Raw genomic sequence first — 20935 nt, forward strand, 5'->3', positions numbered from 1 at the left:
GAAGTCCCAGAGTACAGACCGAAGATAGCACCAAGAAGTAGGGCTGAAGGACCTTTCTGGAAGGGCAGAGACATAAAAGGGGAAAACAAGGCCACACACAGTCTGGTTTACTGGCTCATCACACACACCAGATATGTACACAAACATAAATACTCCAATGTACAAATTTACACGGACTCACAGATCACCCCCTCGTCTCTTTCATCCAGCACCCCCCAACCTGTGCCCTATCCGTCCAGGCTCCGTTTTAGGATGAAGGCTTGCAGGGGGCTGGCAGGAGAAGGTAGGAATCTGGAGGAGGGAGAGGTCCTGCTCCCCTCTCCTCACAGGTACCTCCAAAGGGTCCTGTCCCTTTTCAGTGGCACCGTGGGGTAGAGGGCTAAAATACCTCCACTCCCCCTCTGCTGCAGCTCAAATCCCAGATGTCTCCTCTGGTCCCTCTGTCTTTCTCATTTGGCTCTTCTTCTGTTAGACTCTTCCTCATTTCCTCTCCTTTCTTCCTTTCTCTGTCTTGGCTCCCCCCAGTGCGTGTAGGGAGGAGGGGCCCCAGGCCATGGAGTCCTTCTGGCCCCTGTGCCCTCTTCCTGGGCCTTATAGAAGGCTAGGACTTCGGTGCAGCTCAGCAGAGGTGTTGGCGCCATTGGCAGGCTCTCTGCTGGGGGTAGGCGCTAAGCCACAGCCCTCCCCAGGGCAGCCATGCTGGATCAAGATGTCCGCGCACTCCTGGCTGCCGGCCCGACGGGCGTAGGCCAGTGGAGTCAGGCCCCGGGCGTCCCGGCTCCTCACGTCCACCCCATACTGCAGAAGGAAGCACATTTTCACAGTTGGCACGACGTGGCACGGAAGGTGTGGGTTCTTGGGGGCAGAACGGAGATGAGGTTGGTCAGAGGAGCCTTCGAGGGTGGCCCTGGCAAGGCAAGGAGGGAGCCCACAACTCACCCAGATGAGCAGCTGTGTGAAGACGACGTTGGCCATGGCGCTGGAGAGATGGAGAGCCGTCCGCCCATCCCCATCGCCGTAGGTCTCGTTCACCTCCTCCTTGGACCCGTGGGCCAGAAGCATCACCAGCAGCCGCAGGTCGTCCTCCACCACGGCCCGGAGCAGCTGCTGTCCCAGCGGCACGTCCGAGCTCGGCAGCGGGGCCAGGAAGAGCTTCTGTTCGTACTTGGCCCGTATCCAGCGCTCCTTCTCCTCTCTGCAACCACAGGTCCATCGAGGCATGAGCCAACGGGCGGGGGCTGGGGAGGGTGGTCAGGAAATGGCAGGAGCACCCCGAAAGGGGAATCGGCAGAAACAAGGCATAGGACGGGGCAGTGGAGAGACAAACCTAAGGAACGGACGGCACAGAGTGGGTAATGCAAAGGGTGTGGAAGAGGCTGAAAGGGAGGAACACTGAAGAGAGGCCCCTCGGGGGCAGCAGGGATGTAGGGGGCTGAGAGGGCAGGAAGATTCCAGGCAGGGCTCCCGTGGTAGCTTATCTGGACCTGCTGGAACAAAGGGGGTGGGGGGCCTACACTAGGGGCCCGTGCGCTATCCTATCTCCCACCCATTCTCCCCATCTCAGAGCTCAGGCTAGGGCCTTCACGCCACAGAGCGATAGGGCCCTGCGCATGCGCCTCCTGCTGGCCCCTGACCTGCTGATAAGGCTCAGAAAGGGCCTCTTGTTGTGAGGAGCCTGAGTGACAGGCGGGGAGGGGGAGGGGCACCCCAAGGGGCCAACTGCCGAGCAGAGCAACAGCCAGTTTTAACCCTTGGAGCACGGCTGCAGCTACTCAGCACCATCCCGATCTTCCCCATACCTGGGCACCACCGTCCCTTCCCTTTCTGGCCAGCCGCAGGGTCCCCCCCCCCCCCCCCTTCATCCACTCACCGGCAGGCGTCGGGCCCAGGCTTCGCATAGCCATCCAGGGCCCCCTCCCAGACACTGTTGGCCAGGGCATTGCCCATGGCGGTCATGACAGCCAGCAGCTCAGGCGGCCAGTCATCGAGGTCAAGGGAGCGGACGCGGGACAGGTGAGCCCCCAGATGTCGATGGGTCCCTGAGCACTCAATGCACATCAGGGCACCCAGGTTCAAGCTGGCCCAGTCTGGATCTAGGCGAGGAGAGGAAGCAGCATGAAGTCCACGGGCAACCAGCGTGAGACCACCAGGGAGGTCCCTTCTGGTGGCCCACTGGAAGGCTCTCATCAGGCTTTCCCAAAGCTACCCCGACCCCAGCCCCGCCGGCCTCCACACTCACTGGGGGCGTCGCAGTCAATACAGAAGCTGTTGCCGTGAACGGTGCGAACGGCCTGCACGGCCAGGGCCGCGTTGTGGTTCCCCACGCGAGTCTGCACAGCGGGAGAGACCGGGGGCGGGGCGGGGGGGGGCGGTCAGTCACCAGGCCACCTTGGGTCCCACCCCAACCGGGCCTCCGTGCCAACCTTGTCCTTGGCGCTGCGGCAGCCCTGCAGGCTGGCAAGGATCTGGGCCTGCACGCTCTGCACCCACAGCTCCCGCTCCTCCGCTGTCGAGGCCTCGAAGTGCCACGTCTGCCCGGTGAGGGACACCAGCACAAACTCGAAGGACTCCTCTGCCTCTGTGGGGACAGGGATGTTTGCCACCATCAGGGAGGGCGCCCCGCTGCCACACCTCCATCCGCTCTCCTGCCTGCCTGGCTCTCGTCCTCTTCCCCCCACCCCAGCCTCCAAGGCCAAGCCCACGAGTGCGGAGCAGCCCTCAAACCCCTCTTCCCGACCACCTGTGGCGCCTCGGTAAAGACAGGGTGCAAGGTCTTCGCGTCCCTGGCTGGCACTGCCAGGAATGGGCCTGGAATTCGGAGCAGGGTGCCTCCCGGAGCAGAGCGGGGTGTTTGGAGAAGGATGCGACGGGTGCTAGGAGGCGACGCTGGGAGAGGGTGGGGGACGGCGGGTGCGGGCACCATCCGTACATGTCAGCTGCAGCCGCCTCATTTTGCAGCTCATTAAACCCAATATTCCTGACGGCGTCAGCGTGGGGCTCCTGGGAGCCGGGCCCCTCCCCCGCTACCCTGGCAGAGAGAGGCAGGAAGGACAAGTGGATGGGGAGAGGAGGCGAGGTTGTCCCCACAAACTGGGATGTGTGAGCGGAAAGGGACCTGAGGACAGCCGTGGTGCCCCGCGCCGTAGGCCGGACCGCGACCCCAAGCGACGTGGTGAAGCTGTTCCAAGCTCTGCTCCTCTCGGCCAGCATAAGACAGCGACACAAATCTCATTCCCAGCGGTCACCACCCTACGGGTGAACGATTCCTAACAAGCACCGAGACTGAATGTGTCCTGGGGGCTGGAGAGACAACTCAGATACCTGTGGGGAGGCCCAAGGCCGGAGTTCAGGTTCTGCCCCGGGGCAGCCTCTCGCCTCAGTGACACACATTCCCTGGACGTCTTCCTGCTGGGCTCCTGCTCTAAGGGCACCTCTAACAGAAACTGCCTCCTAGAAAAAGAACGCTGGTACCCTTCCTTCCCCAGGCTCCACCATTCCACCTCACCTTGCTCTCAGTACAGCCTCTGAACTGCACAAACTCGGCCCTTTGTGGGGCTCAGTTCCCGGGTACCTGGGTCCCCCTGCCACGCGTGCTAAGCATCACTACACCACGGTAGGCTGGGAAGGGTGGCTCTTTCCCCTAGAGGTGATCTCCACCCACACCCCTATCCCTGACAGTCGGAGCGGAAATGAGCCACTAGGCATCGAGAAGTTCAACTTCTCTGGGAGCAAAGAGACTTCAACCACTGAGAGAGGAACACTTTGAAGATACTTTGGGAGAAAATCAGAGGAGTGCCATGATCAACGCCAGATTATGAGAAAGGCCCCGTGGAAAACACTCGAGGAGCTGCAGTTCCTTAGCTTAAAGACGACTAAGGAGAGACCTCGCCAGCTAAGACACACGTATCCAGCACCAGTTATGTGCCCAGCACTCAGGAAACTCAACGGGTGATACAAGAGACACAGAAAGCATAGGCCCTGCCCACGAGTCTTGGAAGGGCTATTGGAGTAGCCGCCTGCTGTCTTTTACCTTCTACAGGGAATAAAAGAGAAGCTCACGTTTTAGTAGAAAGGGTTTAAATTAGGCAGAAGAAAGCGCTTTTCTAAGATTCTGGGTCTAGATTACCAAAAGAAGTTGTGGAACTATGGTTATTGCTAATTATTATTACAAAATGCTTACTCTAAAAATGTTAAGAATGGTGTTGCTTTTAGGGTACTATCCCCAAATCCCACAGCCCACCTCCTGTGCCCCAGTTTCCCTCTAGGTCCCCCTAACCTTCAGCAGCACCGCTGGGGCCGTCTGGTCGGGGGGTCCCGGTGCTCTTTTTCCGCCGGTGCTTCTTCCGGTTGGAGTGGGGAGATGGGGGAGGCTCCAGCTTGGGGCTGGAACTGAGCACCTCAGCTGGGCCACTGGCTGGTGAGGGGAGAGTTGGAGAAGTGTGGGAAGAGGGAGGGAGGGGGGTGCGCAGAGCGCGAGACCTGCCTCGTGCCACTGGGAGCTCCACCCTGAACTGCAGCCGGACCACCCTGGGAGAGCCCCGGGGAGGGGTCTGCCGGCCGGTCCCAATCCCAGAGCTTCCCCAGCCTTGAAGGAGGAGAAGGTGAAAGGAGAAGAGTGTGGGGAACTCGGATTAAAGGCAAGGAGGCATCGTCGGCTAGGGCGGCTAGGGCTTTGGCAGCCCGGAGGGGTGGAAGGCGGCCCAGGGAACTCACAGGGAGCTGAAGCCCCAGCAGCTCCGCACCAAATTTATCCTCAATCACACTCCCCGCTCCTCACAATTAATAGCAGAATTAGAAACAATCAGGGAGCTGCCTAATTACTGTCAATTAGAGCGCGCTAATCAAGCTCCCGTCTCCCACACCCCGCCCGGCGCTCACCACTAAATGTCAAACTTCATTAGAGGCAGACACGCTCCCTCCCTCCCTGCCTTCCTCCTTCCAGACTCAACAGAGGGGCCCCAGGCCGTCAGGACAGTGACTCTGGGAAGCGCCCTCAGCTCCCCTTCTCCAACCCTCCGTGGTCACTGCCCCCAGGGGCGCTTGCACTTGGAGTAGGAGGTGGGGGAGATCCCCTGTGCTGTGAGCACCCAGTTCTTTCCCGCCGTCAGAGCTCAGACGGGGGGTTCGTGCTTCGAGGGGGATGGGAGCCTGTGAGGGGCTCCTGGGAGGCACGTGGGGAAAAGAGTTGATGGGCCTTGGGCCAGCCAGGCACTGCTGCCCGGCCTGAGGCAAAGTGGGAGGAACAGCTTTGCCTGGGCTTCTGCGGGGACAGGGAACACCCTGGACTGTCCTGCTTCCCTCACACCCTTACCTGGGAAAGGAGGGCAGCCCTGTGCCCATTTCCCTTTCAATCTGCAGAACTGCTGAGCTGTGACCGAAGGGTTAGGATACGGGTGAGAGAAATTGGGGGAGGAAAGGAGGGAAGGGCAGAGTGTGTGTGTGTGTGTGTGGTGGTGGTGGTGCTCACTGAAGAGGCAGGGAGAAGAAATAAGGGGAAGGGAGAGTCGGGATGTGAGCAAGGCACAAAAATGGACAAGAGGGGAAGAAAAGGAAGGAAAGTAGAAGGCGGGTGGGATGGCAGAGAGAAGGCCGAATTTCTGACCAGCTACACAGGATGGGGCCTCAGCCTATCCAGCAGCAGGCCTGGGAAAACTGTCCGGATCCTGGATCCTACCTCTAGGAACCCCCTTCTCCGTGGTAGGAGAGTTGCCGCCTTCCAATCGCGTTCAAAGCCCCCAGCCTCCGACCTCCCTACTCCGCCGCCGCTTCCCTGTCCCCCCCCCCCCGCGGTGAGGCTGATGAGCTGGCTGCGCAGGGGGCTGATGGGGATGCGGGAGGCGCCCACCGGCGCTGCCTGGGGACAGCGGTGGGTGGGCAGACAAGCTGCAGAGGGAAGGTCTCGGGCACCAGCCAGCCACAGGCAGGGCCCGGGGGGCAGCAAAGGGGTAAACGGGCACGAAGTGGCCTTTGGTTGCTGGAGAAGGGAAGGGCTACAGCGTTTCTCAGACCACCCAGCGCTGGCCCCGCAGCGCTCTGCTGGGCCCCTCCCCTTGGCCTGGGCACCATCCCAACACAGCCTCCCAGGCTGCAGACGCTGCCTGGCTGCCCTCCTCTGTGTCGCCGAACAGGGTCCTGCGTACCTGGGGGCAGGGCATCACTCCACTGGTCGGCGCTGGAAACGGAGCAGGAGCGCTGGTGCAGCCCCTCAGGGCGAGGGCCAGCCCAGGCCGGGCTGCTGGCCGGGTAGGGGGCACCTGGGGGTGGGGGGGGGGGGGGAAGGGTCAGACTGGGAAGGGAGGCTGGGGAAGGGGCACACAGACTTTCCTGAAAGTAGGGCTAAGGGCAGAACTTGCGAAATTCTAGCAGAATGTTGACCGAAAATGAGGGCTTTGCCAGGTACCGGGCCAGGCGTGTTGGAGACCCAGAGGCCTCACCCGGGCCCTCCACAGCTCGGGAGGCAGCTGGTCCCACGTTTCACACCCCTCTCCATGAAGAGCACGTCCGCCCCTGCCCGCTTCCTGTAGCCGGAAGAGCGGGGCACGGGGTACCCACACCCCCATGACCACGGTGCTCCTCGCCTGGCCACCGTCCCCGGCCCCCTTCCCCTCCTGACCGGGCCCCTGCACCCTGCATTCTAGTCCACACATGCCACTTGCTTTGCCTCAGCTTTGGTGCCATTCCGGCGAGAAATAAGTGTATCAAATTCAAGTAATTATGTCTAATTAGTATTAGTAATTATCCTGTTGGGCTGGAGAAAATTAATCTTTCGTTTCCCATCAGGGAGGAATGGCAGAGCCAAGGGGAACCAAAGGCTCAGGAGTCCAAGGCCAGGGCAGCAGGGCCTCCCATGCCCTCACAACTCCCGCCGGACTCCCTCAGCACGGAGTCCCTCAAAGGGTTAGCGGGGACAGCCACGGGGCCTCCGCTGCCCTGTCACCTCAGGCCACCTAAGCATGGGGACTAAGGCCAGAGGGCAATGGCGACGGGAAGTCTGAGGACAGGTGGACCACGCCCGAGGTGCCGGAAAAGCAGAGGCGGCCGAGCGCTGGAGGTTAGTAAGGAGGCAGAGACAGGGCCTGGGCCGGACACGGTGGGAGAGCAAGCGTCAAAGTCAAGGCTTCCACCAGTCCCGGGAACACACGGGCGGAGTTTCTGGAAGCCGTGGGATGGGAAGCTCTGAGCTGAAGCCACTAGAAGGTAAAGAAACAGGCCAGACACCCCTCGTGCTCTGGGGACGGTGCGATGCCGAAAGGTGGAAGGCAAGTTTTGTGTTTCTCTTGTATTTGTCGTGAGGCAGGACCAGACGCTCAGTAAGTGCCTATTAATATACGTGTGGTGCCAACACTGCCTGCCGGTCTGCCCCACTCCCCGTCCCCTCGAGGCAACATGCCGGTACTTTCTCTTCACAATCCTGCCCCCCTGCCACTCTGGGCTGACAGTTCCCTGCAAACGGCCCTTCCCGGGGCACCCTCGCTCCCTGGCAGGAGACCCTCCAGGGCGGCATAGGCAGTTCCTAAATTCTCAGAGACCTCGCTTCCCCCTACCCCTCTCCTGCTCCCGTCCCCTCCTGGCTTCCAAATCTTAGCCCTGCCTCGTCCCCAGCCCCACCCAAAGACATCACAGGCTCAACTTCCTCCCTGAGCCCCCCAACTCAAAACCCCCCGAGGGAGGGAAAGTGCTTTCCCTTTTCTTTGTTAATTCTCCCCTCATTACGCCTGCAATCCCACAATCAGTGTGCACTGTAATTGTCGAATTTGATGCTAATGATTAATGAATTAAACATGGAGCCATCAATTAGTCCTCGGAGGATAATTCTGCATAAAGCAGCGGATAATGTAATTACAGTAACAAAGATAATGAGATGTTAACATCGCCCGGTGAGCGCGAGACATGTGTGAGTGTGCACGAGGTCGGTGTCGGCGTGCAGTGGAGGGGACGCAGGCTTGGGTAAATGCCCCGTCTGTGTGTTCTGGGGACGCCGGTGCTCGTGGGTGCCGGGGAATCGTGCAGGTGAGCGTGCGTGTCTCTCTCGTCCAGGCGCACCCCTCCCCAGGGGAAGGCTATCAGGGCCCAGGAATGTGACAGGACAGGGGGTCCCACTGTTTCCCTTTGAGGAAGCGGCCCAGCTTTCCCCTGGCTACCTGACTTCAAGGAAAAGCTCCCCACCTAGAGTCCTGACACTTCCTCATCCTCTGGTATGACAGGAGAACACCCCCCCCCAAGCCCGATGAGAGGCTGCCCCGCATGGCCTCCGTGCAGCTCCGCAGCGCTTAGGGCCCTGGCTGATCCCCAGCCCTCCTTGCCCCTGCAGGCCAGCGATTTCCCAGCAGCCCTCACTTGGCTCTCCGGGCAGAGCACGTGGCCCGCCATTTCTGCCATTCAACCCTTCCCCTAGTGCACCCCTCCAGGGGGCTCTCGGCACCCCACCGTGATGGGCGGGTGCCGTTCTCACCCTTCCTTCCTTTCCTTCCTTTCCTTCCTTCCCTCCTTCCCTCCCTCCTTCCTTCCTTCCCTCCTTCCTTCCCTCCCTCCCTCCTTCCCTCCCTCCCTCTTTCCTTCCTTCCTTCCTTCCTTCCCTCCCTCCTTCCTTCCTTCCCTCCCTCCCTCCTTCCTTCCCTCCTTCCCTCCCTCCTTCCTTCCCTCCTTCCTTCCCTCCTTCCTTCCTTCCTTCCTTCCCTCCCTCCCTCCTTCCTTCCTTCCCTCCCTCCCTCTTTCTTTCCTTCCTTCCTTCCTTCCCTTAGTCTACTAGAGCTCCCCCTCTGCACGGTCAAGGGCTTCCATCCGAGCTCGGGGTGGCTTGGGGAAGCGTGGCTTTTCGAGTCAGGCACGGTTAGGTTCAAACCCCAGCTCTACCACTTACTGTGGGATTTTACAGGCAAGTTTTTTTAAGCTCTCCGAGCCTTCTGTTTCCTCATCCGCAAAGCGGGGAGGATGACCTCCACTTCCCAGGGCTGCGAAACCGCGGCCCGACAGGGTAGAGCTGCCGCGCTCGGCACCTGTCAATGGGCAGGTGGCAGTCCCTCCAGCCTGGTCAGCGGGGACTGAACAAATGCCACGGGGTGGGGGTGCCACGTGCCCACTTGCCCCAAACAAGGAGGACACGCAGGAGGCCACGGTCTGACCTCTGAACCCGGAGTCGCTCCTGTGGGCCTATCGGCATCCCGAGGGGGACGGTTCTACGGGGTCTGTTTCGTCCGACTCCAGGGACTTAGTACCCACCCCTCCGTCCACTGAATGCCCGCAGCGGCCTAGTGCTGTGATACAGAAGCACCCCCTGGTCTCCCTGCCCTCTGGGGAACAGCACACCTGTGCCACTAAGAGCCACCCCCGGGACAGGGGCACCTCGCAGCAACTGGGAGGGCGGGAGAGTGTCGTGAGCAGCTGTTTCTGGGTCCAAGGACAAGGAGAGCCAATCATCTAGGACAACAGCAGGGCCCAGAAGCCAAGGTAGATCTGGGGCAAGGGGACTCGGTGCGGGCGGGACGGCAGTGTGGCTTAGGAGCCACAGAGGCCTCGGGAGGCACAAAGAGCCGGAGACAGAAAGGAACGTAAGCATCCTTCACCTGAACTCAGGGTACCATCTGGAAAGGTAAGAACCGGTCAAGGAAAAGCCGCCACGCCCCAAGTCCACACTCTCAGGCTCTAGTCCTTCTTCCCGCACCGCCAGACACACGGCAGAGTCGGCACGGCTTTCAGCTTCCCTCTAAACTCCGTCCTCTCTGAGCAAAGACCCTACCTCTCCCTGCAGCCCCACGGACGTTCGCCCGGGGCACCCCAGGGAGCTCTGCCCCCGTCCACCTCCCTCCCCACCCACACGACACGCATGCCGGAGGTCCCACCATCGCCAGCCTTGGCTCCAGACGAGGCCACGTGGTCCCAGGACCCCTGACGGCACCTGTCGGCAGGAGGCTGTCGGGCCCTATGCTCCATCTGCAAACCACCCGCCGGGCTGTATGCCGGCTGCTACCCCTGCCACCTCTGTGAGGGCAGCGTTTTGGCAAATGCATTTGGCCGAGCCGATCCTGAAGCATAACCCTGGGTGGCAGGCATGTCTGGAGCCCTAAGGACCCAGGCTGCGAAACAGGCCCCACAGCCACCTACCTTTTTAGGCCTCCGTCGCCACACTCTCCACTCTTCTAGAGAAAGGAAGCAATGCTCTCCGTGTGCCCGCCAACCCCCCTCGCCTTAGCAGCCACCTCACCTGTGCCCCCGCCCAGCTGCGTGTTACTCCGCTCCAAGGCCAGCCCGTTGGCCCGGGGGCTGGTGCCTGGGGCTGTGGCAGGCGTGGCTCGGGGCAGGCGCTTCCCTGGCACTTTCACTGTCGTCCGCAGCAGGTCGATCTCCTTGCCGTGGATGTTCTGCATGTAATCCTAAGGGCCATGTGGACAAAACAGACAAAGATTCATTAGGACAGGGCACTCCTCGGCAGCACTCGGTCTCTGACGCTGACCCGCCAACTCACAGGTCTTGCCCGCGCCGGAGGACACAGAAAGAGAGAGGAGAAAGCCCAAGTTCTAGAAAGCAGGACCGGGAAGCCCACCGATCTCCACCTCTGGACGACACCCGAGCGCAGCTCTGGGGGGACTCAGCCAGGAGCGGGGCAGCGTCCAGGGGGAAAGAAGGGCGTGGAGCAAGAGCTGAGGCGCGGGGCTCCTCAAGGAAAGACAGCTCAGGAGGCAACGCAAATGAGGCCAAACACCGGACCAAGGCGGAATTTAGGAAGAGAAGGCCCACTGGCCAGGAGAGGAACTGACAAACTCCCCCAGGACACAGACGACTGGGTTGCTCCAGGCTCTGGGTGGCCAGCCACCGAGTACTTGGGCCCTGTTTCCAGAAGCTTCCGCCACCACTGGGGCCCAGGGAACTTTCAAAGCCTCGAACAGTCCCTCACTCCTTACAACAGTGCCTGACAATAAATATTTGTGAGCAGTCGAAAAGAAGCCTTTGATTCTTTTTGCCATTCTTAGGAATACAGAGACAGGTCCACGGTTTCACGGGTACCAGCAAAATAACAGTAACTGTTGTCATCACCACCTCACCTGCCCACTCATACGCCCCGCTATTCCCTGCACTCTGGCCACAGCTTATATTTCCTGTATTTTCACAATGACATAGGAGGGGGTGTTACCAGGGCCACTTTACAGTTGAAGAAACGGCTCACGAAGGTTAATCTGCCCAAGGTCACATGATCAGAAGGCTGCAGAACCAGACTCGGGCCCCGCCTTTGCAGATTCCCAAGGCAGTGCACTGAAGGCAGACTTCCGCGGCCCAGGAACTCCCCCCGACTTCAAGTCAGCACCCAAGGGGCCCCAGAAGGGGAGGAGTGGGGAGCAACCAGAGAGTGAGAGCCGCTCCTTGCCCCCACCCATTCCCACCGTATGGCCACTGGCCTAAGAGTCCCGCGGTGGAGCCGCAACCTGGGGGCCACAGGGCAGAGCCCGGCCCCTGGCCTCTAGCTTCCTGCTTTAGACCCGAGCCTGGCCGGACCCGAGCTCTGCCCACTGCTTCTGGTCTCTCCTTCCAGACGGCCGACTCCCACTTCCTCACTGCCGTCACCGGCAAGGCAAGGTCTGCAGCAGGTCCCAGCCTCACGTCCCCGGTGAAATGTGGCCAAAAAAACTCCTTCCAGGGAACAGGATCAGGCCGGTGGTGCCAGCTGGAGCTTTGATGGAATCCCACCGATCAGACTCCAACCTGCTCTTCTCCCCTCAGGAGCACCCTGGGGGGGCTTGGTACACAGAGTTTCCCTGAGACACGGTCTCCCTGTGGTTACAGCCCCCAGCCCCTCGTACCTTCACCCACTCTGGGACTTCAGACTTTCTGTCACCTGGCGGCTCTCCTGCCTTCTCACCCGTTAGCTTCAGGGAAAAGGGACCGTGTCCTCAGTTTTACTTTTTTTTTTTTTTTTAATGTTTCTTTATTTTTTGAGAGACAGAGACAGCATGAGCTGGGGAGGGGACAGAGAGAGAGGGGGAGCCACAGATTCCGAAGCAGGCTCCGAGCTGTCAGCACAGAGCCCGACACGGGGCTCGAACTCATGAACCACGAGATCGTGACCTGAGCTGAAGTCGGAGGCTCAAGCGACTGAGCCCCCCCAGGTGCCCCCGGTGTCCTCTGTTTTAAAGCGCAGGAGGGGAATGCTACCTTTTGGGAGACAAGGAAAAGGCAGGGGCTGACCAGGGGCTCGCAGCAGCCCCTGCTCCGGGAACGACCAAGACGTCGAGCGGAAAGCAGTCACGTGGCCCCAAGGAACCAAGAGAACATGCGAGTTTCCAGTTAGGAGGAGGGGCAAGAGAAAGGAAAGGGCGCCCGATACCAGGCTCCCGCCTCAGGCTGCTCCTCACTTCCGAGGTGGGTCATCAGGACAGGGGACCCCTGAGGGCCGTGGGAAGGAGGGGCGCCGCTGAGGCGAGCACCGTGGCTTCACCAGCGGCGGTGAGGCCCGGCCGGGCCTGTAGATGTCTTCTGTTCTCCATGAGGCTCGGACACCTTCACAGGCACACGGCCCTTCAGAAGGACAGAGGGGCCTCGTCAGGCACAGAAAAAGAGCGCCCCCCCTGCCCCCCGCCGTGTGACCAGGGAGGAGCTCACTTCCACGCAGCTCTGGGCTGCATGCACCCCCTCCAGCCACCACCTGGTCCCCCATTAGGAACAGCGCCCGGTGCCCAGCACCCCCTGCTCCCAGGGGGTCGGCTTCAGGTCTCAGAACCACAGGACACTAGAGAAGTCAGGAGGAGCAGTCTTCACTCACGGGGGGACCCCTGTGACAACCTCTCACCCCCAGGGTTCTCTGTCACCAGCGCTGAGCCACGCCACGGTGGCTGGGAGAGACAAACCCAGGAGCCCCTTTCCTGTCCCCCGCCCCGTGTCCCTTCTGTGCTTCCACTTTTCAGCAAATGCAGCACGCCCATCTGGCCACTGCTGGCCCTCAGCTCTTGCTTTCAGCCCAGAGCCCAGCATCGGCCCGTCTCGAGCCCTCCTTGGTGGGAGCCCAGCGTCCACTCGGCTTCTGCACGCACCCGTCGCGGGTCCCCGCACAGAGTCTCACATCTCGGATTGGCTGCTCCAGACAACTGTCAACAGCTGGCTGGGCCGAAGACACAGCTGCGGTCCCCCTCTTGGGGGAGGGGCTCGGGCTGCTCTAGTTCACAAGGAGGTCACAGCAGCTGCAACAGTTTTCAGGCCCCACGACGGCCCTGGGACGCCCAGGCTGGGACGTGGGACAATCAGACCCCATGCCGAGGACAGAAGCTGCACGGAGGGACTCTGTTCTGGGCCCAGGGGCCAGAGACCAACCTGAGGGGCCCGGCCCCCCCGCGGGCTCCCTGGCCACACCAGGGGGCGTGGCTAGTGGCGGGGCAGGCCTGCAGCCTCGCGCTAGGAGGCTAGGAGACTAGGAGACGGGGCCCAGCCCAAGGACAGCGTGGTAAGGAGCGCAAGGAGCAGCAGCAGGGACAGGGACACGAGGGGCAGAGCAACAGCGTTTCCCTCCGTCAGCAGAACGGGGAGCTCGGCGGTGGCGGTGGCAGCGGCTGCTCAGGAGAGCGGTCACCACGGCTGCCTTTATTACCCACCATCAAACAGCAATTTCTTCCCCAGCCTCCTCGCTAATTACCCAGCCAGCGTTCTCATCTCGTTTTATTACTGGAATTAACAACGAGTTCAGAGCGTGGAAAGCTATTAAGATGTGTGATTAAGCCACATTCAATTAGTTTCTACAAACAATTTAATTGATGTTGCAGATAGAATTAACAGAAGGTGATTGTGTGAATGGCTCCGCTGGCTGCAAAATGGGGGAGGCTGTGGCGGGCTCTCTTGGGCCAGGCAAGGATCGGGCGTAAGGCTTGAGGCCTGCCCACCAGCCCTTCCTCTGTACGCCCTTCCAGTCCCTCCAGCCCCACTGGCCTCCGTCGTCGGCAGGTGAGTCACCGGTACGGCCGCCCTCTGGTCCCTGAGACGGCAGCACCCTAGGCCCAGAGTAGTGCGCGTCCCTCTGGGGTTACCGGAAGGCCCCTCGGCCGCACGGCGCCCGAACAGGAGGGAACCTCCCGGGAGACAGGCCACCCTCGGCACGGGGATGGTGTCTGCTTCTGCGGTCAACTAAGACGCTTGCTCAGTTTGGGAAACACGGCAAAGGGGAGACGGAGGCAGGTAAGCCAGAAACACTTGAGAGCTGCAACGGAGGAAGGAAAGCAAGAAGCGAGGGGGGCGGACGGAGCGGGCAGCCTTAGCTAGGAGGAGACGCAAACCCCGGTCACGCGGCGGCACGTGACGACCCCTGATTTGGTCTTCACTCCGGCTTCCGTTTTGCAACCCGATTCGTGTCTGCTGAGTGAGAAAAGCAGCGCCCACAGGGCAGGGATGTTGCCATCTGCACAGCCCAGTCCCCCCCCCCCCCGGATGCTGGCGTGGGAGGAAGACATAGGTTTCGATCCCAGTGTCAATGGATGAAGAGCGGACACAGAGCCTGTGCTCTCAGAGGAGCCTTTCGCTCAACCTCTCCACGAGGTCCCGTGGCCCAGAGAACAAGAGGCCAGCAGGGCCGCCTGCCTCTTAGACTCACCTTGCAGGAAAGCAAGGAAAGGGCTGGAAGCCCCTGCCACCCAGATCCCATCCCAGGCCCCTGAACACACCAAGGAGCACAGAGCTCAACAGGCGAGGCGCTGGAAGGGACTCGGAGAAGCTCAGGCACCCATCCTGGCCCAGGCAGGCCCATGGGTTCCCTCCACCCTTCCTGACAACAGTCTAGGCAACACTTGCCCGGATGTTAACTCTCCGGGAACTTTCTCAGCCAGCCCCGAAGAGAGTTGCTCTTGGCACATGCAGAAAATTCCGGGTGATGCTCCGAGTCAAAGTCATGGGTCCAAGTATTAGCTCAGCCAGCGGCTGGGTGACCGATGATGATCCAGCCGGCCCCGCCAAGCTCCTGCTCTCTAATTGGTTGAGTGTAAAACCAGAGTTCTCGCGAGCCTTTACCTTCCCTTCCTAAACCCAAACCAAACACAGCACCCCACACATTCCTTTGTGTCCCGGGACCCCTCTATGGTCCCCCTCCCCCTTTCCGGGCTTCCTCCATTATCTGAGACATGGGGACAGGCTAAGGGGACAGACACAGCTAGGGCAGCACAAAGCAGAAACAACAGGTAAGGGTGCACAGAGGGGAACGCTAAGGCCACCCCCACACGGAGCGGGGAGGGGTGTAGGGGGGACTAGGATGCTGCGGAGAGGCTAGTTCCCAGCTCCACTGGCAAGACGCCGCCCGAGGAGAGCGACTCCATCTTGCCTGGGGGCCGGGAGGACGGGGTGAAAATACAAGCAGCTGGGAGTTAGGAGGAGCTAGGCTGGCCTAGGATTGGGCCTGGCTGGGAAACGCCGCAGCTCTGCTGTCTCTGTGCTACAGAGCCCTGTACCTGCAGGAGGCCCCGTGACTTTCTAGGACACCTGTGTCGCGCTGCCTCGCACGGGCTCAGCGGCAGGACCGGGTCTGCGTACAAGGCAAGGCGGCCGCTGGAGTAGGGGAGGGGATGGGGCTGAGGGGCCTCTACCAAGTCCCCAAGGCCACCTGGTGTGGCCCGTCCTCAACCCCCCCAGTCTCCTGAGGCCGGCTCCCACCCTGTGGAGGATGAGACGCTAGGAGGGAACGCTAAGTAGCGGCGTCCCCCGAGTTAAGGGGAACAGTTAGTGCCCGAGCAATCGGATACGGAGAAACCCAGGAGGGCGAGGCCGGGCTCCGGCCTGATGGGAAGCAGACCGCCCGCCCGCTCTTCCCGAGCCAGGCCTTCGTGCGTTTTCGTGCCTGGGCGGTGCCCTCGGGACCGGGTTACGGCCAGAACCGTGCATCCCCGGCGCCTCTTGGGTCGGGCCTCCCCGACACCTTGTGCAGATTCAGAGGCAGCCAAGGGACCCTCGGAGGCAGGCCCTGGGCTCCTGGGCCGGGGGTGGGGCCGGCCCGCGTGCTGTGCTTGAGGGGGTTCACGGGAGAACTCATTAGCCCCACAGTGGGGCGGTGACAGAGATGGATTCTGGTGACAGCTGTGTGCTGGAGCCACGCGGTGAGGGGAGGCGGGAGGCGGGAAGGGTGGGAGAGCTGCCACGGGGGCCACTCTACAGTCACCGCACCCCCCCCCTCACCGGGGCACAGGCCACACACCCCCCCCCAGACCCCTCCACCCGCCATCATCGCCACCCCCACGCTCCCTTTCCCCGAGAGGACGCGTGCCATTCTCCGCAGTCCCGGCTCAACTGGCCCCCGGCTCTCCATCACCCCAGGCCCGGGAACCCAGGGACTCCCCTGCTCGCGTGGCTCCCCAAGAGACAACTGGGCGGTGACACCGGCATCCCCAGCTTGAGCAATTCCAGGTAAGTGGGGCCCGACCGCACACAGCAGCCTCGCCTAGAGGCAGCCACCCCGGGGGTGAGTCTCCTCCCAAGGGCGCAGCCACAACTCAGACCTTAGAATGAAGGGCTCGGCCCCGGCCTCGGTCGCACAGGCGGTGTGGTTCCCAAGCCCCCAAAGTGAGGCTCTTTCCGAAGGGCAGGTGCCTTTGAACCCACTGAGGCCTGCTTCCCTTCACTCGTGGAGTGAGCGCCCCCCTCCAGTCGGGTCACTCTTCCTCGGGTCCCCAACCCCTCCCCCAGACTCACGTGCAGACTGGGGTGGTAGGTGAGCAGTCCGTTGTCACAGAGCGTCACGTACTTCTTCTTCCACTCCTTGTTCAGGGACTTGCCGCTCCGCTTCAGCAGGATGCCCTGAGGACAGAGGCGGGATCAGAGACAGGTGCCAGCCCTGCACATCGGGGGACCCGGAGAAGGTCACGGGGGCACTAGGGAACACCGTCCTCCGTCGCCCGTCCTCCTGGGCCACTGTGCTCCTCTGAGCAGAGAGGCTGTAAAGGACCAGAGCCGACCTGGGGGAAGCCAGTTAGACGGGCCCTTCCACGGAACTCGGGCTTCCCTGACGGTTCACCAGCAAGCAGCCTGGGGGCCGCCCCCCTCCCCGGAGTCGTGGGGCCGCGTCAGCAGCAGGAGGCAGGGTTTCAGGTGGCCTCCCGGCAGTGACGCTCCTGCCCGTGTGTCTCCAGGGGTGGGTGAATAGGGCAGAAATCCCCTAACCGCCCCCAGAATGTTCCAGACTCCCCAAGGCGCAGCCCCGGCCACAGAGCTCAGCAACCAAATTTCCCCTGCAAGCCTGTCCGTGTGTTTTGTTCACTGACACACCCTCAGCACCGTGACAGTGCTTGGGACACGGCAGACACTCGGCGAACGTCCGGTGGGTGGGTTGAGAGAAGCCAGCCGAGACCGTGGCCGCCAGAGATGCTGAAAGGGGAGGACGCCTGCAGAGAACTCCAAGAACGGCCCCCACCTTCCTCTAAGGACAACCCCTGAAGAGGCCCTCACCCGCCTCTGGCTCTCTCCTCGACACGACAGTCATCACAGGAGAATGAATGGCTGAGGAGAGGAGCGGGGGTCAGGGGAAGGACAGTACCACCAACAGGTCCCGGTGGCAGGTTCTGAGGACCAGCATCAACCGAAGGCAGGAGGGCCGACAAGAGGCAGTGCCGCCTGGAGATTCCCAGACAAAACTCCAAGGGGACAGCCACCAGGAGGGGGCTCAAGCGGGGAGTCAGGATCAGCAGCGGCCTAGGAGAGCAGGGGAAGCACCCGGGGCCCAACCGCAGTAGGCACCAGAGAGGAGGAGCTCAAAGATGTGGCCCTGATCACAAGGCCTTCTCCCTTAGGAATGGAGGGCCCTGCTCTCAGACAAGCAGGAAAACCGGGATTAAGAGATTCGAGTGTGGGGGCGCCTGGGGGCTCAGTCGGTTAAGCGTCCAACTTTGGCTCAGGTCATGATCTCACGGTTCGTGGGTTCGAGCCCCACGTCGGGCTCTGTGCTGACAGCACAAAGCCTGCCTGGCATATTCTCTCTCTCTGCTCCTCCCCTGCTTGCACGTGCTCTCTCATAATAAATAAACATTAAGGGGCGCCTGGGTGGCGCAGTCGGTTGAGCGTCCGACTTCAGCCAGGTCACGATCTCGCGGTCCGTGAGTTCGAGCCCCGCGTCAGGCTCCGGGCTGATGGCTCGGAGCCTGGAGCCTGTTTCCGATTCTGTGCCTCCCTCTCTCTCTGCCCCTCCCCCGTTCATGCTCTGTCTCTCTCTGTCCCAAAGATAAAAAAAAAAAAAAAAAAAAAAAAAAAAAAAAACGTTGAAAAAAAAATAAACATTAAAAAAAAAAAAAGAGAGAGAGAGAGAGAGATTCAAGTATGAGGAAATAGTATCACCTATGGTTCTGGGGCCCAAAGGTGGAGGTTAACCCCAATTCTCTCACACCTCCTCTCTAAGCTCTTCCGGAGAGCAGGCTCAGTCCTAAAGGGAGGAGGTTAGCCAACAGGCGATTGGAATTTCCGGCCCGATCTACCTCCTCACGAGGGACCAAGATGGGGCTGAGAAAGTCTCCCACCTTTCAATACATCCCCACTAGCACTCCTTCCTTTCTCTCTTTCTTCCCGCCGCCCCCAAAAGGCAGATGCCGCTGCAGGGAGATTCAGTTGAGCGTCCGGGGCCATCCGAGGACACGCTCTACCACCCGGTCCCCCTCAGCACCAGACACCCTATCCTCACATGGAGCATCTGAAGACGAGTGGTATTAATGGGACCTTCACTGGAGTGGGTGGCTGGAACATTCCGGAAGGCAGTCAGGCCCCTGCCCAGGGGTCCATGAAGGAGCCTCAGTGACCTGCTTCTGGGCGTGGCATCCACCCCTCACAGCCAGGAACAAGGCAATGGTAAGCTGCTCCCCGTCCCCGGGCTGTGGACAACACCCATGAGAACCAACAGCCAGACTCTGGACAAGGCAGCCCCCAGTCTCACCCGGTGCCCTCAGGAAGCGCTGGGGGGACGGCAGCTCCCCTGCCCCTCCTCTCTCCTTCTTCCACACCTCCTCAGCCTCCGGTGGGAGAGTCCACCACGCCGGCCTCTGTTCTCAAATCCTCCCAGGCCCCGCCCTGGCCTCCCTCGCCTGACCCTTCCTCTCCATCATGGCCGAGCCCTTCCCTCCTGGGCCCGGTCCCAGCTCCGGGTCAGGTCGAGGGACAGGGAAGCCAGACTCCGCTCCCCCTTCTGCCGCCAGCTAGCCCCTAACATCAAACAAGTGACCGCCTGAGCCTCAGTTTCCACAGACAGATAGGGAGAGAGACTCACGTATGGAGGTTTCCTCCCTCTTCCCAGCACGGAATCAGGACTCAGGATGCCAAGGAGGGAGGCCCTTTTCTACCCAGAACTCTCTCCCCTCCTTCACCTGGGCCTCGGTCCGGGAGGAGCCACGGACCAGCGCTAATGAGCTCAGTGAGCTCACCGGCAGGGGTGTGGGAGGAGTGCCCAGCTTGATGGAGAAAAGCCGGCCAGGGCCTCAACCTGCCACCCACTCGCGCCTCCAGCCCGCCTCTCACCTGCCAGCCCGGCCCAGACGCAGAGCAGGCGGCAAAGGCTGGGCTAGCCGCAGAGTGGATAGGCCTGCCTACCCCGCGCCTCCTTCCCTCTCGAGTCCTGCCTTCCGAGGAGGGAGCTACAGGGGTTCCTGCTCCCCTCCCTGGCCGGCCCGGCTGCGCACGGCGGAGCAGGAAGCAATCTGGGGCGGAATGGGAGCGGCGCAGAGGCGCCAGCCCCAGAGGACCCGTTCCGCCGCCGCCTCCCTCCCAGCTCCGCCAGCCGGCTTAATTGCGGAGTCCGGATTGATTGGGAATGCAAATGGCAACTGAAATGCAATCTCCACTCCCAGCAGGAGTGGGGGGGGCGGGGAGGGGGAAGGAGTGGAATGGGGAGGAAGGGACCCGAGGGTGGGGAAGGGGCCAGAGCGGCCCGGGCGGGCAGCTGGAGGATGAGCCCCTGGGGCTGGGAAACTAGAGCAGGGAGCCCCCCTCCAACCCCAGCGCAGGCACACCCTAACCGCCCCGAGAGATCCCGCCGCGGATCGGCGCTCAGGTTCCTTCCTGCAGGGCGTGCCTGAGGCTTAGTGGCCTGTATCGGCCAAGGGGCCTAGTCGACCCCTTAGGCTGGCCAGGGGCTGGGCCCGAACCCCGGGTGCAAGTTCACAGGGCCTCACCCCCACCCCTCAGTTCCCCCCTCCCCTCTCTGTGGGGGATTCAGGGAACAGATACCTTGGCCCGTACCCCCAAACAAGATGGTACCCCAAACAGGATGCAGGCATTTGAGACCACGTTTATCTCAGAGCAAAGGCCCTGGAGAAAGCGTTCTCTTGTATTTATTCAACGTTTGTGTGCGCGAATACACCCTCTCAGAATGCACCCGCCCCAAAGCAGACAGTGACGGGCCTCCGTGAGACGCATCCACGGTGCCTGGCTCGCGCCCCCCCCCCCCCCCCCGCCCAAGGAGGCGGTCGGTCTGCAGAGTCCCAGAGACACGGGATCACATCACCAACAGGTTTGTGGGGTCCGATTCTGCACCCAGACACACACACAGAGACACGTCTCTCTCAGCCACTCCACGTGGCCTCTCCGGAGGTGGCCCCACTAGACTGGTCTCTGCCAGGCCTCAGTGTGACGCTATTTCAGGGGAGGGCAGAGGCATTACGTGACGGGTAGTTCCCTGCCTTCTGGGACCCTGACGCTTCCAGGGGTCTCCATTCTAAATAACCTTCACTGTGGGGTCGGAATCTCACTCTCACATTGGAATTCTGGTCAGACTGCACACGGGCCCCGGCAGGCCCAACCTGGAGGACTAACCCGACCCCGGGGCCTGGCCAAGCTCTGGTGGTCTGGCCACACCAGTCTCCTCTGTGGTCAACACCTGACAGACAACGTGGCCCCCGTAGACACGGCGCGTCTCACCACCAGCTCCCAAGATCCGCGCCGGGCCCAGCAGACCAGCCAACCAAGCCACTGCCCCCAACCTCATGGGCACCTCAGAGACCGACACCTC

At 61.5% G+C, this 20935-nt stretch overlaps 1 protein-coding gene across 5 annotated transcripts in view; it reads right to left on the bottom strand.

Moving 5' to 3' along the window:
• Positions 1 to 90: 90 nt before the first annotated feature.
• AGAP3 (ArfGAP with GTPase domain, ankyrin repeat and PH domain 3) overlaps positions 91 to 20935 on the bottom strand; it is a 55566-nt gene continuing 34721 nt past the window's right edge. For 2 of the 5 annotated variants that reach the window (XM_058723792.1, XM_058723788.1), the window contains exons 10-18: positions 16645 to 16749; positions 10202 to 10370; positions 6141 to 6254; positions 4277 to 4414; positions 2424 to 2578; positions 2240 to 2330; positions 1871 to 2093; positions 940 to 1195; positions 91 to 798 (exon numbers count right to left, since the gene is read on the bottom strand). In XM_058723792.1, the coding sequence (XP_058579775.1) occupies positions 592 to 798; positions 940 to 1195; positions 1871 to 2093; positions 2240 to 2330; positions 2424 to 2578; positions 4277 to 4414; positions 6141 to 6254; positions 10202 to 10370; positions 16645 to 16749 (1458 nt within the window). In that variant the 3' untranslated portion in view covers positions 91 to 591. The other 3 variants (XM_058723793.1, XM_058723790.1, XM_058723791.1) reach the window with 2 other exon arrangements.

This window comes from Neofelis nebulosa, chromosome 4 (genome assembly GCF_028018385.1).
Source record: "Neofelis nebulosa isolate mNeoNeb1 chromosome 4, mNeoNeb1.pri, whole genome shotgun sequence".
In the NCBI taxonomy this organism is placed as follows: domain Eukaryota; kingdom Metazoa; phylum Chordata; class Mammalia; order Carnivora; family Felidae; genus Neofelis; species Neofelis nebulosa.